We start from the raw sequence: 18,584 nt of genomic DNA on the forward strand, positions 1-18,584 counted from the left end.
ACTCCTAGTGCTCCATCATTTGTGAAATGATCTTCCTTTTCCAAGGTTTAGGGGGAGGTGACAGGCTTTGAGTTCCTGCTGTATGTGCGGCTGTTTTGAGCTATTTTCTGCTCAATTTTACGTTTCCTCCAAAAAGTAGCAACACACTGGGGCCTTTTTAGTGATCCTTCTAAGGTGTCCCTATACGCTGGGGACAATGAACAGCTCACACCTGCATGGGCATCTCGTGTGCCCCCCAGCCTTGGGCCCCCTGCATGATTCCTGCTGCCTGGTCCCCTTCCCACCCTTCCCACTCAGTCCTGATCACCTCCTCTGGGAAATCTGTTCTGATTGCAGACCAAACTGATCCACTACTTTGAAACCCTCATCATCCTGGGTGAGGACCATCGATCGCTGTGGTCACAGGTTAGTCCCTGCATCACCATTTGCTATGAGAAGCCTACCAAGCTTGGCTGGATGGTGGGGTGGGGGAGAGGGGCAGCCCCTGGGCCCGTCTAGTAACCCAAAGCAGCAGCAAAGAAGCAGGGCTTTAATGTCTGGGGGAGGGGGGATGTCCTACAAGGCACACACACCCTCTCCCCCTCTCCAGGACCAAATAAATAATTCCATCACTGCAGGAAGGCAAGGTCTGGGGAGGGGGTGATGTCTGAGCTCTCAGAGGGCTGGAGGTCCAGCGGGGCTGCAGTCTATGAGGGACCTCCTGAGTATGCCTCAGCCTCCAGAGGGGGTCCAGTCCCAGGAATCATTCACTCTCTGAGTCTGAGTAGTCAGCCACAAGGGAGGAGCTGAGGATGCAGGGGTGTGGCATGTCCTGGGGGACGGCTGCCTCCTGGTAGGAGCCTGATGAGGACTGGAGCCTGTCCTGACAGCTCCCATCCTGCCCCTGAGGTCCCCTTGTCTTGGGGGTCTTGGCTGTCTCTTGAGAGCAGTCTTGTGGGGATGTGAGCCTGTCCTGGGTGGTGCCCTGTGACACCTGTGGCTTCCCAGACTTGGGGGTCTCAACAACGTGCTCCAGGCTCTCTGAGATCTCTCGGGACTGCCTTCGCACAATACCCAGGCCCCCCACAGTGATGGGGGCACCGGCAGGTGCAGATTTGCGGTTCTGGGCCAGCTTCTTCAGGACGCTGCCTGCTTTGCTGCTGTTGCTGGGTCCTGAGGCCGAGGGGAACCAGGAGCGGCTGATGATCTCTGTCCGCTTGAGTTTCTGCTTGTCCTCATATGCTGGGGGGAGGAAGAGAAGGGGAGGAAAGAGGTCCAGAACCACCCTCTGCCTGGGTCTGCCATGGTCCACTCACAGCTGGGAGCCCCCATCTCTCCCCATCCCGACCCCTGTGCCCTCCGGCCCCCACGCACAGTCCAGGGTATGGAACTTGAGCAAGGCAGCCAGCCTGCGGTCGTCCTCTGTCTCAGGCACCAGAGGGATGGCCAGGCTCGCCTTAGCCTGCAGTGCCTGGTCCCTCTCCTCCTCCTCCTGCAGGGCTTTTTTCTTTTCCTGTTGGGGGAAACAATGTGGGTGTCAAAGCCCTGTCTCTTCCATGCCCATTGACTCGGGGCATTGCTCCAGACCTCCAGGTCTGTTTCCTCCTCTCAAAGCTTGAGGGAGAAAAAAGCCTCACATTATGGCCAGGGCAGAAAAGTCGCTTAACAAATGGGAGGTACAAATTGTCATTAATGTGTACCATTCAGTTCTTCACTCATTAATTCCACAAATATTTACATGATACCCATCTTGTCCTAGGCCTTGATCTAGACACTGGGAACAGAGCAGAGAGCAGACAAAAACCCTTGTCCTTGTGGAGCTGACATTCTAGAGGGCGAGAGAGACAACAGTGGTGGGGAGAAAAAGAATGATGAGGAAGGGGTAGGGAGTGGGCAGGGGATTCAACTTTAAATGGGATATAGGGTGAAGAAGAGGGTCAGGGACCGTCTCCCTGAGAAGATCACACCTGAGAAAAGACGTCTAAATGACGGAGCCATGTGGGTATCTGGTGGAAAAGTGTTGTAAGGTGGAGGGAACAGCCTGTGCAAAGGCAGAAGTGTGCTTGGAACTGCAGAGGAAGAGTGAGGAGGCCAGTGTGGCTGGAGCAGAGTGAGCAAGAGGAAGGTGGAAATGGGGGTGGGGAGGGAAAGGGACAGGTCATTCAGACCTGGTGGGCTACAGGAAAGACTCTGGCTTCTACTTTAAGTGAAAGCCATGGAGAGTTCTGAACACAGGAAGGAGGTGACTAACTCAGGTGTTCATAGGCATCCCCTGGTGGGGGTGGGGGAGAAACAGACTGTTGGGGGTGGGAGGGTGGGAGACTGGAGACCAGGGCAGAGGGACTGTGCTAGTCCAGGTAGGAGATGATGGGGATGGTGGAAGTAGCCAGATACTAGGTATAATTTGAAGGCAAAGGCTGACAGAATTGCTCACTGGAGATGGGGAGGAGGAGTCAAAGCCAACTCCAGGCTTTGGGAACTCAGTGCCTAGAACGACAGATGCCTTCCTTTATTTTTTTAATCCTCACCTGAGGATATGTTTTTATTGATTTTAGAGAGAGGGGAAATGAGGGGGGGCAGAGAGAGAGAAACATCCAGGGCAGATAACTTCTTTATTGAGAATGGAGGATGTGGGCAGGGCAGGTTAGGGACTGGGGTAGGCTCATTAGGATGTTATGTTATCTTAGACCCCCACCACATGTAGAAGCCCACAAGGCAGGGGACACATAGCTCAGGGCACAGGCCTGGCTGAAGGGATACAATCCCAGTAACAAATAATTAATAAGAAAAGTAGTGCCCTGGCTGAGTAGCTCAGTTAGTGTAGTCCCCATACACCAAGATTATGGGTTCGAATGCATAAATAAGTGAAACAATAAATCGATGTTTCTCTCTCCTTTCCTCTATCTAAAATCAATAAAAAAACAAAAACAAACTAGTAATTTTACTCTTAATAATAATGACCACAGAATGATCAGAAAAGGAAATTGGAAGAAATGGGAGCCCGGCCGGGCGTGGCTTGGCGGCTGAACGTCGACCTAGGATCCAGGCGATTGGGGTTCGATTCCCAGTCAGGGCACATGCCGGGGTTGTGGGCTCGATCAATGACTCTCTCATTGTTGATGTTTCTATCTCTCTCCCCTTCTCCTTTCCTCTCTCTGAGATCAATAAAGATTCTAAGTCTTTATTTAAAAAAAAAGAAAAAAAGAAATGGGAGCTGTAGGTCAGGGAACTTGTGTCCTATGGGGTCACCCGTAACGCTCCTGCTTGGGCTGCATTTGCAGCATCCAGGGGCCCAGTCTACCCCACAGAGTGAGTGAAGAGGGAGAAGGTTCTCACAGTGCTCTGCCAGTCACTGCGAGGGTGAAACACCCATTTATATTACATTCATCTGAACCCTGACTCCATGTGTCGCTCCACCAAGTATTTTTGGCATAACTTCAGGAGCCATTGTGGTCACTGACAGCAATACCCCCGGCATATCCTTCAGCATTTGTACCTGTGCCCTCAGTGACTCTCCACATAGGCGCAGATGTCTTGCCCATGCATTTACATATTGAAATATACATTATTATATTTTATTATAAAGATTTTCCCTTTTTTCTACCAGTCAGTGCATGGCAGGAATGGTTTTGGAAATTATTTTGGAGCAGGTTGACAATCTATGGATTTTGTTTTGGGACCACTGGGTGGGCCCATGAAATGTGTGTTATGAGTTGACCAGTTGCTGGGCCTCTGCCTGACACCCACAGCAGGGTCAGACTTCACCTGGGCCTTAGCTTGAGGCTCATTTTCCCTTTGAGATCTGTTGAAAGTGAAGCCTGGTCCCCCTAGGGGAAGGCACTATGAGCTTAATAATAGCCCCTTGGCTAGGTGCCTCCCATGGGCGCTATGAGGTCCCCACAATGCAGATGGAGAAACTTGGGCTCAGTGGATGAAAAGACATGCCTATAGCTAGGATGTGGTGGGCAAGGGCTGGACCTGGGTCTTAACTTACCATGTTGGCCATACCAGTACTCCCCCGCCCGCCTGTGGTTCCAATCCTGGCCTGGAGTCCACTTACCCGGAACCTTTTCCGCAGCATGCTGTTGAGGGCAAAGTCATCCTTCCAGGCGCTTTGTGCCTCCTGGATGTGGCTCAGGGTGGGAAGGGCCTTCTTGAGCGTGCTCCGGTCAGCCTCACCGTGCTCCAGGCGGAACATGGCATCTGTCTCCAGTTTCTGTTTCTTCTCATGCTCTGCAAGGATGGGAGTGTGGCTGGGCCTTCTGGGACCTGGCTTAGGCTTGAGGTCAGGGTCAGGGCTGGCTTTGGGGCCACGTAAGGTGCTCACCTGTCGTCAGCACCTGCTCATTGTCCGCCATGTCCCAGCGCTCCTCCTTGCGCTGGGCGCCACTCACGATCACATAGTCACAATTGGCAGGGTCTGTCTGCATCTCGATGTAGTTGATGCAGAGGTGGCATTTCATCCGGAATCTGGGTGGTGGGCAGGAATCAGGAGACTGTGCCACCCCAGGCTACTATGTGACCCCTGTGTGCTTCCTTCCACCTATGCACCTCATTCAACAAGTGTTCATCATGTACCTACTACATGTCAGGCTCCATAGCAGGGTACAGCCATGGGTGAGACAGACATGGTCCTATCACTCCTGAACTAACTTTCTGCCTGGAGTTTGTTCACTTGTTCATTTATTCACTCTTTCGTTCATCCATTTCCTCAACAAACCCTCCTGAGATGGGCTGCTCTGTGGCAGTCTTAGCATCAGCTGCCAGGGACATAGCAGTAAAACAAACCAACCTATTCTTGGACGAAATTCCAGCAGGGGCCATATTGCCCACAAAGGCACAAGCAACCAGTGTCAGGTGATGCTCAGCACTTTAGAAAAGGCCTCTTTGAGAGGTAGTATTGGAGTAGAAACCCGATGTGAGGGAAGGAAACTTGCAGATGTCTGGGGAAGATTGAGTGTTCCAGGCAGAGGGAACAGAGGTGGGAGTATCTCTGGGGTAAGAGAGAGGGGCAGTGAGGAGGCTGTGTGGCTGGTGCAAAGTGAGCGAGGGGGAGAATGGGAGGAGGTAAGAGCAGGGAGGGGACACAGCAGAGTGTTAGGGGTCTTGTGGGCCATGGGGAGGACATTTACTCTGAAGAAGGAGGAAGCCATGGAGGGTTCTAGGCAGAGGGATGTGCCAATTGACACACCAGGATGATTTTCAGGACAGAACAGCAGGGAATGGCCATCAGGAAGGGGCTACAAGTTCCCCTCCCACTCAGACTCCTTCACAGCCCATTCACCCTGTGGCCACCCATGTGTCCCCGAGACACCTGCCAGGCTGCCTCTACCTGTAAATTGGGGTGGTGTAGTAATTGCCAACCTTCTTCTTTTCTGCATTGTAACGAACACCTGGAAGGAGAGGGAGAGAGTGAAGGCTCAGGCTCAGGCTCAGGCTCAGGGTCCGGCCACGCTAGTGTCTTTTCCATGGGTGGGGGACAGGTAGGGGTAGTATTCTGCTCCTCTGCAGGGGAGGTACCTCAGGAGGGCACTGAAATTCAAGGCAGGAAAGAGCTGTGTTCAGGCTGTGTGATAGGTGCTCAAGCCACAAAGGAGGGTAGGCAGGAGCCAGAGGGCCTGGGATGAATCCTGATTCCACCACCGATCAGCTGTGTGAGCTCAGGCCAGCAGCCTCATCCCTGTGGGCCTCAGTTTCCCTATTTATGCAATAGGGAATGACTATAATTCCTACTGTACAGGACTGTGAAAACTGCAGGAGCTAATACACAATTGCTAAGAATAGGGCCTGGCTCAGCAAGTGTTCAAGAAGGGCTGGATTTATTATTTTTCTAGAGAATTTTCAGGTTTTTTGTTATTTTGCTGGTTAGATGACATATATTCTTTTATTATTATTATTTTTTACTATATCTTTATTGACTTCAGAGAGAGGAAAGGAGGGGGAGAGGGAGAGATAGAAACATTAATGATGAGAGTCATTGATTGAGCCCGCAACCCCGGCATGTGCCCTGACTGGGAATCGAACCCCAATCGCCTGGATCCTAGGTCGATGCTCAACCTCTGAGCCACGCCTGGCTGGGCGATATATATTCTTGACTCTGTATGACCTTGCTTATCAGTGAAAAAAGCTTAAACTAGAAACACAGAGCTTGGGCTGGTGAGTGGTGTGGCCTAGTTGGGTTTCCCTCTCCTGGGTGGCTGCTTCCATTCATGGCCCTGAGCATGACCCATGTGTGGTGGTGTCAGGCCACACCCCACTTTTCATCCCTTGAGCACCTGGTGGCCTTAGGACAGATTCCCCTGGCTGGGTCTGATCAGGGAGACATGACAGGGGTTCACTTGTCCTCAGCAGGGGGGTGGCTTGGTCCACTGCTTCTTTTTTTTTTTTTTTTTTTTAAATATATATCTTTATTGATTTCAGAGAGAGGAAAGGAGAGGGAGAGAGAGAGAGATAGAAACATCAATGATGAGAGAGTCATTGATCGAGCCCACAACCTGGGCATGTGCCCTGACCGGGAATCGAACCCGGATCGCCTGGATTCCAGGTCGACGCTCAACCGCTGAGCCACGCCCGGCTGGGCGGTCCACTGCTTCTTTCTCTTCCACAGCCTCTGTGAGGAGGACTGGACCCTCTTACCAGGAGCCACCAGCTCCTGTTTACAGAACGAGCTGCTCCCTTGATCCAGGTGCTATTTGAGGAGCTGAGAGAGGCGACATGAGGATCCCAGAGGAGGAAACAAAGTCAGGAGAGTTGATTCACCTGACTGAGGTCTCACTACTGCTAAGCACAGCTTTGGACCCACACATGTCTGTCTGTCCATCTGTGCACCTGTGGCACAGTCAGAGGTCCAAATGCTAATGATAACAGTAAAGGACAGTGAGAGCAGCAGACTGAATTTACGAGCCCTTGCATGTGCCATGTGTTGTGCGCTAAGGACTTTATACGCCACACAGGTGGACACTCAAACCATCTGAATTTTATAGATGTGTAAACTGAGGCACACAGAGGCTCAGTCACTTGCTCAGGGTCATCCAGCTAGGAGGTGAACCCAAAGCCTGGCCGCCTCATCACTCTGCAATGAGGCATCTGCAGCCTGCCAGTCACTTGGGTGCCATCTCCTCCCAGACTCCTGATTGGGAGACCCTGGTGGAGATGACACTGGCGGTTAATGGGCTTCAATGTCTGTGGGACTGAATGGGTGGTGTGGGTGGAAACTCACCCATGCCAATGTGGTTCTTGCAGCCATCACACCAGATGTTATACGGCATCTCGAATCTATACAAAGAGAAAACAGCTTATTTGCTCTGTTCACTGGGCTTTCCCTTAGTCTCCATGCTTGCAACTCTGGCCACAGCCGCTCTACAAAGGGCACGCACATAGAGGGGATAAAGAATGTTTGGTGAATGTTCCTACAGCCAGGCAAGTCCTGCCCGCTGGTCCCTGGCCAGCTGACTCAGTTGGGGTGAGTCTCTGTGGTGCTGCCATGCTTTCTGGCAGCTAAATGGCCGGAAGCAGAGGGGGAAGAAGTGTTTGTATTATCACTGGATTTTTTCACATGTGGTGCGATGTGCAACATGCAATTCTGGTTTTCTATGAACATCAGTGACAGAGCTTCTCTTTTAAAATAAAACCTTAAGTAATGAATAATGAGGTAAATTAAAGACACTGCACAGAGGTGAGGACTCAGCTACCAGAGTGGATGGGGGTAGTGTGTGCAGGCCCGAGGCAGACGAGCTTATTTGGCTCTAGGGCATGGAAATGAGGGAGTTTTGATGAGACTTTCACCTCTGTGCCTCTTAAAGTCACTGTTGAGACTTGAGTCTTGACTCCTTTCCACAGATGTTCCCACCTCTGATGATTTTGTTACTGGTTCCTCTGCTCAGGCCCAGGGTAGACATGAGACCGAGGTCAGAGTTCACAAGGCAGAGAAGGAGTGAAGGATTTGCTCTTCTGGGGACATACATCTGGCTTCTGCTTCCTGCCATGAAGGGCAGGCCAGAAACAAGAGAATCCCGAGGGAAGGGCCATTGTTCTGGCTCGACTACAGTAATGGCTCTGATTATTTAAAAAAAATATTTTTATTGATTTTTATTTTATTTTATTGTTTTGTTTTAAATATATCTTTATTGATTTCAGAGAGGAAAGGAGAGGGAGAGAGAGAGAGAAACATCAATGATGAGAGAGTCACTGATTGAGCCCGCAACCCGGGCATGTGCCCTGACCGGGAATTGAACCTGGATCGCCTGAATCCTAGGTCGATGCTCAACCGCTGAGCCACGCCTGGCCAGGCTTTATTGATTTTTAAAGAAGGAGGAAAGGAGAGGGAGAAAGAGAAACATCAACGGGAGAGCAAAGCATTGATTGGCTGCCTCCTGAATACCCCCTTCAGGGGATGGAGCCCACAACCCAGGCCTGTGCCCTGACTGGGAATTGAATTAGGGACCTTTTGGTGCACAGGACAAGGCCCAACCAACTGAACTACACTGGCCAGGGAGGCTCCGACTCTTTTTAATTTTTTTAAAATATGTTTTTTATTGATTTTTTTTTTTTTTTTAGAGAGAGAGGAGGGAGAGGGATAGAGAGGGAGAAACACTGATGAGAGAAAGACAGCTATCGGCTGCCTCCTGCACATTCCCTACTGGGGATCAAGTCCTCAAGCCGGGCATGTGCCCTGACTGGAACTTGAACTGGGGACCTCTTGGTTCATGGGTGGAAGTTCAACCACTGGGCCATACCGCCCAGGTGGAGGCTCTGATTCTTTAACTTCCCCATATCTATGCCCTTTGCAATGAGACTCTGCAACAGTTCCTGTCAGGAGGTGAACAATATTGCCCCACTCCCTGCATCACGACTCGTTTTTTTGTTTGTTTGTTTGTTTTTTATATATCTCTTTATTGATTTCAGAGAGAGGAAGGGAGAGGGAGATAGAAATATCAATGATGAGAGAGTTGTCATTGATCGACCGCCTCCTGCACGCCCCCTCCTGGGGATAAAGCCCGGAACCCGGGCATGTGCCCTGACCAGGAATCGAACCCTCATCTCCTGGATCCTAGGCCCACGCTCAACTGCTGAGCCATGCCCGGCTGGGCATGATTTGTTTTGAAAAATTGATGGCACAAAAGTGACGTGTGCCAGTTCTGGGTGTTGGCCTCAAGAGGCCTTGCACGCCTCTGCTCACTCTCTTTTGGAATCTGTAGGTATTATATAAACAAGCCCAGACTAGCTAGCTGGCTGGAGGATGAGATGTGGAGCAGAGTCCAACTGTGCCAGCCAAGGCCATGCTGGACCAGCCTGGCCCAGGATAGGCAAGTCCAGTCCAGGCTAGCAGAGGCATTCAGCTGAGCCACAAACTTGTGAGCAATATGTGCTTATTGTTTTGTTATGTGGCAACAGCTGACTGATACAGTGACTCTGTGCTTAATAGAATTAAGACGCTGCAGCCTGGCTGGGCGTGGCTCAGCGGTTGAGCATCGACCTAGGATCCAGGCGATCGGGGTTTGATTCCCAGTCAGGGCACATGCCTGGGTTGCGGGCTGCAGCCGATCAATGACTCTCTCATCATTGATGTTTCTATCTCTCTCTTTCCCTCTCCTTTCCTCTGTCTGAAATCAATAAAGATATATTAAAAAAAAAAAGACCCTGCAGCACTAGGCAAATTGGAGCACTAAATTCTCCTTGAGATGAGGCCAGGTGGAACAAGGGGCAGGGGTGTTCAGACCTTACCTGATGATGAGGATGCCCTGGGACAGCTTCCGAGCCCGCTCCCGGAGTGGGTGGCTGTTGTGGTATCGGTTGAGAGAGCCATGCTGTGCAGAAAGGAGGAGGGAGCAGGTTAGCACTGCTGAATTGGGCAAGCCCATGCTTTCTTACATAGGCTGATAGAGCCCTCTTTCTTGTGACCTACCAAGGGAATTAATAGCAAAATGGAAGGCACATAGGCTTTGGTGGAGCTAGTGGGGTTGGCTCAGGAATACATGAATTTGAATTTTTCTCCTCCCATTTAAGAAGTGAAGAGCCATGTGACCCAGGGTAGTAACCTCACCTTTTGCCTTCCTGAGCCTTGGTTCCCATAATTACATCTGGGTGTTGTGGGAAGAATTAGGTGAGATGACAACACTGGCAAACGATTACTGGGTACTTTATGTGTGTCGTCTCATTTTAACCTCTCAACGATTCTATGAGGACAGGTTGTTTTATTTCCTTTTTGACATGGGGAAACTGTGGCCTAGAGAGGCTGAGTCAAGGGCCTGGGACCACACAGCCAGATTGCACTGATTCATTCAGCAGGCTTTACTGAGCATCTATAGTATGGGGACACAGCCATGAACAAGATGGAATGTCTCTGCCCTAGTGTAGTGAATGTTCTAAAGGGGGAGACAGACAATACCCAAATAAATAGACAGTGTATCAGGGAGTTATAAGGGCTGTGAAGAGAAATAAAGCACCAGGTAATGAGATAAGAGAACGAGATGGTGGTCAGGGAGGCCCTTTGTGAGGAGAGACCTAAAGGAAGGGAAAAAACCCTTGTGGTCAAAAGGAGGAAGAGATTCCAGGTAGAGGGAACAGCAGAGAGTACAAGGAGACCAGAGGAGCTACAGCTGGGAAAGCAAGGAGATTTCATCCAGAGCCTGAGTGGCTGACCACATCCTGAGCTCTGCTGGAAATATGCCAAGCTGAGCACAGAGTACAAGGTCATTGATAAGAGCCACGTTTACCACTGGGAATGAAGACTACCCCGAGACTCGTGTCACAAGAGCAAGGCAGAGAGATCTCAGGTTCACCACACTTCTCAGCTGTAGCTCCAATTCAGGAGGGGCTGAGGTACCGATTGGCCCTTGCCCTGTAGGATCTCTGCTATTATGGACATGGAAAAGGATGTCTGACTCTTACCTTTTCAGGGTTGAAATCTGGAGGGTAGTACTTGTTTACACCTTTCCTTTCACCCTAGAAAGCAGAAGAGAGACATGACTCAGAGAGGGTCCTGTAGGAGACCTAGTGGTACACCCTAGAGAGGTGGGAACTGGATGAGGGAGACTGAGGATGGCCCTGGGCTCCATGTCTGATTGAGGACTGGTGACCTGGGAGAAAAAACCCACTGTTTTTGTCATGGAAAGTTCCATGAGGGTTCAACCCTCCTAGAGCAATGACTTTCAGTATTTTGGGGGCTATGACTTACAGTAAGACATATTTACCACTGCAACTGGGCAGATACATGTGTAATACAGCTAAGGTACAGGTTTCATGAAAGAACCCTTACCCTGACTGGGGAGTCTCTTTTCAAATGCTGGCAGCCACTTGCTGAGTTGACTGAATGACCCACCAAAGCAGTGGGTCTCAAACTTGCTGCATGTTACAACCACCTGAGGAGTTTCTAAAATACTGCTAAATGGGATCCACCCCCAGAAAACTCCCGACAGAGGACCTGCTCTGGAGAGTGGTACCTGAACATTGGGCTTTTAAAAAACCACCTGGAAAACGTGTTTAAACAAATACTTGTATGTACTTGTTCACAGCAGCATTATTCACAAGAGCCAAAAGGTGAAACAACCCAAATGTCCATCAGTGGATAAATGGATAAACCAAATGTGGTCCATCCACACACTGGAATATTATTCACCCATAAAAAGAAATGAAGCTCTGATACATGTTATGATGTGGATGAACTTTGAAGACATTAAGTGAAAGAGGCCAGACATAAAGGCCATATGGTGTACTATTCCACTTATATGAAATGTCCTGAAAAGGCAAATCCATAAAGACATGAAGCAGATTAGTGGTTGCCAGAGGCTGGAGGAGGGGGAAAAGGGAGTGACTGTTAATAGGGAAGGGGTTTCCTTTTGGGTGATGGCAATGTTTTGGAACTAGATAGAGATGATGTTGCACAACATTATGAATGTGCTAAATGCCATGGGATAATACATTTTAAAATAGTTAATTTTTTATGTGAATTTCACCTCATTTAAAAAAATGAAAGAAAGAAGAAAGCTTCTTGGGTGATTTTAGTATGCAGCAAAGTTTGAGAACTACTGCAGCAAAAGATCACGAATCCAGAGTTTGAAAATACCATCTCAGAGCATGGGGAAGGGGCTTTAGGGAAGGAAGGGGCTACTATGGGGATCTGATGAAGACTAGAAAAGAGCCCGGCCAGCATGGCTCAGTACTTTGAGCATCAACCTATGATCCAGGAGACCACAGTTCAATTCCCAGTCAGGGCACATGCCCAGTTTGTGGGCTCAATCCCCAGTGGGGTGTGTGCAGGAGGCAGCCGGTCATTGACTCTCTCATCATTGATGTTTCTATCTTTCTCTCTCTCCACCTCTCTGAAATTAATAATTAAAAAAAAAAAGACTAGAAAAGAACTCCAAGGAGCACAGGCCAGTCTACTCACCATCTTGGGAGCTGCCTACTGGTCTTCACCCTCAACGCAGCCAATCTGAAAAGACAAGACACTGACACCGACTGTGCTGTGTTGACCATCTGCCCAGACCCACTCTCCTGGGGAGCCGGGCAGAGGGATCACGGCTTCCCTGAGAAGATAATGTGGGCCGGGTGTGGTGTTGGTCACTCAGAAGAGCCTCCCCCCAGGTGTAGGAGGTGTCCAAAGAGCGGTGTTTGTTGGTTTAGAGAGTGTCCTGTCCACTCCATCCAATATATATTCACAGCTAACGTTTCTCACCCCTCCACAGCCCGTGTCATCACTCCCCTGGATCAGTGCAGTCACCTCTCTCTGGTCTCCTCGCTCTGCCCTCAACTCCCACAATCTGTTTCTCCCACAGGGGCCAGGAGGATCTCTTAAAAAATAAATCTAAAATATTGCTCTCCTGCTTAACCCCCTCCAGTGATTCCCATTGCTTTCAGAATCATGTCAAACCCCTCCCAGTGGCCTATGGGGCCCCTGCCTGCCTCCAAGCCTGCCTCTCATCCCTCTCCCTTGTGTTCACTCTGTTCTAGTCACTCTGGCTTTCTGGCTGCCTTCAGAGGCTAAGCAGGTGCAGGCCAACTGACTTGAGTGCTCCTCCAAGAGCTGTCTGTTCTTTGTCACAGGTCTCAGCTCAAACATCACTTTTGTCAGGGGCCTCATCTGAGTCACTTCTCCCTTGGAGTTCCTATCACATCACTCTATGTCTGTTTACTTGCCTATAGTTTGTCTCCTCTGCAAGGTCTCACCTTGCTATATCACTAGCACCAAGGACAGTGCCTGGCCTCAGATTCCAACAGAAGGCCCTGACCAGGTGGCTCAGTTGGTTGGAGCATCGTCCCATCCACCAAAGGGTTGCAGGTTCGATCCCGGTCAGGGTGCGTACAGGAGACAACTGATTGATGCTTCTTTCTCACATCGATGTTTCTCTCTCCCTTCCTCTCTCTCTAAAATCAATAAACATATCCTTGGGTGCGGATAAAAATAACTTAAAAGAAAAGAAGCTGATATTGAAAAAACAAACATTCTAACATATGAATCACTGGTAAACTGACTGAGGTTCCATAAGAATCAGTGCAGGTGACACAGGTATCAAATGCAAGGGCTCCTAAAACTGGGGGTGAGACATCCCCTGTACCCTGCATGTTTGGAGGAGAGACTTTTAGGTCCAGAACGGGGATTGGCAAATTTTCTGTTAAGGAACATATAGTGAATACTGCTGGCTTTCTGGACCAGACTGTCTCTGTCCCAACAACTCAACTCTGCCCATCATAGCTAGAAAGCAGCTGGACAATAGGTAAATGAATGGGTGTGTCTGTATGTCAATAAAACTGAAATTTGCATTTCACATGATTATCACCCGTCATAAGATATTATTCTCCTTTTGAGTTTTCCCCAATTATGTAAGAAGTTAATACCTCTCTAAGCTGGCAGGTTGTACAAAATCAGGCTGGTTTTGGCCTGTGGGTATAGTCTGCCAGCTCGCTCCCTGTGCTAGTTAGGAAGCTTGGTTTGTTTCTGCTAATTTAGCAGTTTGCGCTCTCTAATGGTTACTGTGCGCCAGGCGCTGCACTGAATCTGACATCACTGCCTCATTTATTCTATATTGTTACTATTATCTCCAATTGACATGGGGGCTTAAGTAACTTGCCCAGGGTCAGAAGCTGATGGGGAGGCAGAACCAGGGTGCAAAGGCCTGAATGGAAACTGTTCTGACATTGTCCTGAACTTCTCTCTATCTTGGGTCCTCTATCTATCTGTAAAGTGTGCTCCTGGACCAGATTTTCCTAAGGTCCCTTCCAACCTAAATATGCTTTTGCTAACAAAATAGCTAATGGCCCGCCCTGGCTTTGGGGTCACAATTCCCTGGGCATGAATCTCAGCTTTACTCCGCAGGTGAGTAAGGAGTAAAGCTGAGTTTATATTTCTTCACCTGTAAAGAGCAGATGGGGGCGACAGGACTGACTTTCTGGGGATGCTGTGGATGAAATAACACATTGGGAAGTGCTTGCACAAAGTACTGCATTTACAGAGCTGGGGGTCTTAACGTGGTTTTACCACCCCAGTGAATGGTATAGCGGAGGCTATAGTCAGGATATATAGAAATCTCTGATCCTTAGTGTCAAGAGTAATCATAGCCTGCACTCTCCCATGACATACTGCTTGGACTCGGATACCGACTCTGCTGCTTGCTAGCGGCTTGACTTTGGGCAAGTTGCTTAGTCTCTTTGGGCCTCTGTTTCCTCATCTATAAAATGGGGTTTACAAAAGTATCAACCTGATAAGGTTGCAGTTAAGACTCAGTGAGTTAAAGTTGTCAGAACAGCTACTAACGCCGAATTGAACGTTGGTGGTTTTGATTGTATCTCATGTCTACAGTTTTACACGCGTCATTTTACAAAATCTTCACCACTACCCGGAGCGGTAGGAGCTTACTGGTTCCATTTTCCTGATGTAGTAAACCGAGGGGCCCTTCAGGCATAATATGAGCCAGCGCTGAGTCAGGGGTCACGGCCGTAGCCGGGGATTTGGGTCGGGGGTGGCGACTGGGACCTGGGCTGGCTCGGGACATCGGGCCCGCGATCTCAGAGCCCCGGGGACCCCAGCGTGCTCGTGCCCCCAGGGCGGCTCCGAGATTGGGTAAGGTAGCAACTTGACACCCCCTCCGCTCCCCTCCCGCCCCCAGCCCTACCGGGCCAGACCGCCCCTCCGCCTGCCAGCACTTACCTGCCCTCCTCCTGACGTCACGCCGCGCCTGTGCCCGGAAGTGAGTGCTGGACGCGCAAGGGGCGGAGCGCACTCCTCGGGTGACGTAGACGCCAGCACGAGGCGGGGCGAGGAGGCAGCGCAGCGATGATTGGCTGAGTGCTGAACACGCCTCCCGCTCCCAGCCGCCCGTGTGGACCAATCCAGGCCTGCTCCTCGCCACCGCGTACCTGTCACGAGGCCCACCTTCGGTCCCGCCCTCGTACCTGGCCCAGTGCGAGGCCCGCCTCCCTAACGGCGTCTCGCAGGGAGCGCAGCCTCGCTGCCCGAAACCTCGCCGCGGGCGTTGGCAAAGCGCCGTGCGCGCGGGCAGAACCGTGCTAGGCTCGGGTTTGAAAGGCTAGCGAGCTAAGGACTGTTTTTTCATTTGTAAATGGTTGGGGGGGGGGAATCAAAAGAGTAACATTTTATGACGTCAAAATAATACGAAGTTTAAATTTTAGTGTCGATAAATAAAATTTTATTGGAATACAGCTACGTCCCTTTATTTACCTATTGTCTATGGCCACTGCTATGGCAGAGGTGAATGTTTGCCACAGAGCGTATAGCCCACAGAGCCCAAAAAATTTACTATCTGGCTTTTTTACAGGAGAAGTGGGCCTTAGGGCCTTGAGACCAGCCTGGCTGTGCCTTCTTCACAGGGGAATGGCTTTTGAATTCATTTTTATGCCCTGTAGGGCCTAACACTATCTGTTCGTTTGTTCATTGAACAGCTCTTTATTAGGTGCTTGCTATATGCCAGGCCATGGGGATTGAGAGTAAATGACATACCCTTTTCTCATTGATGAGGCAGACATGTCAACTGGCAATTTCTCTCTTTTTAAAAATTTTTTATATCTTTATTGATTTCAGAGGGAGGAAGGCAGGGGGAGAGAGAGAAACATCGATGATGAGAGAGTCATTGATCGGCTGCCTCCTGCACGCCCCTGACTGGGGATCAAGCCCGCAGCCCGGGCATGTGCCCCGACCGGGAATCGAACCATGATCTCCTGGATCCTAGGCAGATGCTCAACCGCCAAGCCACACCTGGCCAGGCTCAACTGGCAATTTATCAAGGGAAGTATGAGAAATGATGACAATTCTCCTCCCCCTCCTCCTCCTCCTATATCATTTGCTGCCAGCCTCTGTTCTAAAGGTCTTGCGAGTCAGTTCGCATGTAATTATGGTGCTGCATACTGAGTGCTCACTACTCACCAAGCACCATTCACCAGTGCTCACTACTCACATGTATTATCTCAGGGAACACTGCTCCTATGAGATGGATGTGCTAGCATTCTCGTTCTACAGATGGGACAAGGCCAGAGAGGTTGAGTAACGGGCCCAAGGTCACACAGTTAGTGAGGGGTGGAGGATTTGACTTCTATCTGATGATGCTAAACCTTGTTCCCTTAACTTCTGAGGGTTGTATGCATTAAATACCAGGACTGTGGGCACCTAGAGGAATCTTTAACATGGGTGGGGTGTTTGGGAGTGGGCAGGAGTGAGGGTCAGTGAGATCCCTCTGAGGGGTGACCCCTGAGCTGGATGAGGAGGAGCAAGGTAGAGGAAGGGGGCACAAGGAAGAGGCACACTCATAGATCCTAAGTAATAAGATGGAGCTTTATCAGCCCCAGTAATATAATATTGCTTGCAACAGTTGAAATTTGAGTCCTTACCTTGTACCTCAACAATCAGTGACTAAAAAGCCACAAAATGCTCCCTGTGAGTGATATTTTGGGGAGGGGAAGTGTAAGAACCCTTAGTTTCCGAGGGATGTGTAGAGACACTTTTCTTACACAAATGGCAGGTGATGGCACTGAAATATCAGCCTGAGATATGAAGACTATTCTATAATGATGCCAAATGCAGGCCAGTTCCTGTGGGGCCAAGGGAACTGACTTAGGGAGAGGAGGGCAATTAGCCCGCCTGGGCAGGGTGGCAGGAAGGGACCTGGATTCTAGCTCTGGGGACCCTGAACCTCACCTCTGTTTGCTCATCTGTAAAGTGGGATGTTTTGGCTCTGCCCATGGGAATGAATGCAATAAATGCCTACATATGTATTTGTAAAACATTTTGAATAAGAAAAGAAAGCTGTGGGCTAGGAAGGGCATTGCAGGATCATGGTGCAGCTTTTGGAGACAAGAGAATGACAGAAGTTTAGGTGGGTTTGAAGCATCTGGCAGTTATTTACAGAAAGCTGAAACCCACTTCCCTGCTATTGGCATCCACTGCTCCTATTCCTGCCTGTAAGGGCCACAGAGGGCCAAACCATCTTCCACATGCCAGCCCTTCAGCTCCTGCCTATCTCTGAGAGCCTCTGGTTTAAGTGTAACTCCAGGTTCATCTCTCCAATCGCCATCCAGAGCTGAGAAAGTAGGTGCAACAGGTTAGACATTTTATATTTGATCTGTGGCTGTGATCAAAACTGTTTCAGCCGTTACCCCTCCCTTTGTATGGGAACATCTAACTTCCAAGAGGGCACCACAGCATTTGTACTTAGCCAGCCCATCCTCCGCCACAGCTGATTGGGTTAGGGGTGTAGATTTAACAGCTGAATCAGTCGGATTTGCTCCTGGGAAGTTAGAATTGGCATCCAGACATATAAAGGAATCTGCCTGTGGCCTGATCTGAGATCATGGAACTTTGGTTTAGTGGGAAGCCATCTGAGAGAGAGAGAGAGAGAGAGACAGAGACAGAGAGAGAGAGAGAGAGAGAGAGAGATGTGCGGAGGCCATTCAGTTGTGAGGTCCCTTGAGATACTCCTATAATAAATTGTCCTCCTTCAACTAAGCTAGTTTGAACAAGTTTCTCTTTCTTGCAACCAAAATAACCTTGACTATGAGAGTGGTCCTGTGTATGGTTATGGGAACTGGTTAAGTCAACAGTTGTGTTGGAGCAAAGAAAAGAGAGGTGGGTGATGACTTCAAGGCAACCCAAACTTTTCTTCATCCCTTTGATAGAAGAAAGGGCCAGGACAGTGAAATGTTAGGAAAGAAATCCAACCGCTCATTTCTTTTTCCTGCCAGAGGAGAGGGTTTCTGTAGTAGACAGATTCTACACTGCCCCAGATCCCTGCCCCCTGGTGTCTCTTTGTAATTCTCTCCCCTGAGTGTGGGCCCAGTGACTCTATTCTAAGTAGTAAAATATGGTCAGCTGATGGGATATATGTGATTATCTGTACATAAATACGTAAGATTGTAGTGTCCATCTTGCTAGAGGACTCTCTTCCTTGCTGGGTTTGATGAAGCCGGCTGCCATGTTGTGAAAAGGAGGCGAGGGCAACGACAGCCAAAGCCAGCGAGGAGCTGAGGCCCTCAGTGTGAGAGCCTGCAATGAGGGGAATCCTACTGATGACCACATGAGCTTGGAAGCAGCCCCTTCCCCAGCTGAGCCTCGGGTGAGACACAGCCCTGACCCACACCTTGATCACCAGCATGAAGAG

The 18,584-nt window shown here is 49.8% G+C and overlaps 1 protein-coding gene across 1 annotated transcript; it reads right to left on the reverse strand.

Annotated features, from left to right (window-relative positions):
• Window positions 1–515: 515 nt before the first annotated feature.
• On the reverse strand, window positions 516–12,418 carry YJU2B (YJU2 splicing factor homolog B). Its single transcript, XM_016217979.2, has 9 exons — window positions 12,368–12,418; window positions 10,870–10,923; window positions 9,703–9,785; window positions 7,199–7,254; window positions 5,312–5,372; window positions 4,307–4,449; window positions 4,040–4,212; window positions 1,354–1,492; window positions 516–1,221 (listed from the first exon to the last, which is right to left on the reverse strand). The coding sequence occupies exons 1-9, from the start codon at window positions 12,368–12,370 to the stop codon at window positions 743–745; spliced, it is 1,191 nt and encodes a 396-aa protein (XP_016073465.2). The 5' UTR covers window positions 12,371–12,418; the 3' UTR covers window positions 516–742.
• Window positions 12,419–18,584: the final 6,166 nt, after the last annotated feature.

Source organism: Miniopterus natalensis, chromosome 4, assembly GCF_054644295.1.
Source record: "Miniopterus natalensis isolate mMinNat1 chromosome 4, mMinNat1.hap1, whole genome shotgun sequence".
Classification (NCBI taxonomy): domain Eukaryota; kingdom Metazoa; phylum Chordata; class Mammalia; order Chiroptera; family Miniopteridae; genus Miniopterus; species Miniopterus natalensis.

Bases quoted from the DNA above. Each gene is read 5' to 3' on its own strand.
- YJU2B (XM_016217979.2), bottom strand. The intron at 9,786-10,869 runs GTAAGAGTCAGA...CTTTCTGCACAG, and splicing joins CAGATTTCAACCCTGAAAAG to CATGGCTCTCTCAACCGATA. The intron at 1,222-1,353 runs GTGCGTGGGGGC...TCCTCCCCCCAG, and splicing joins CAAGTTCCATACCCTGGACT to CATATGAGGACAAGCAGAAA.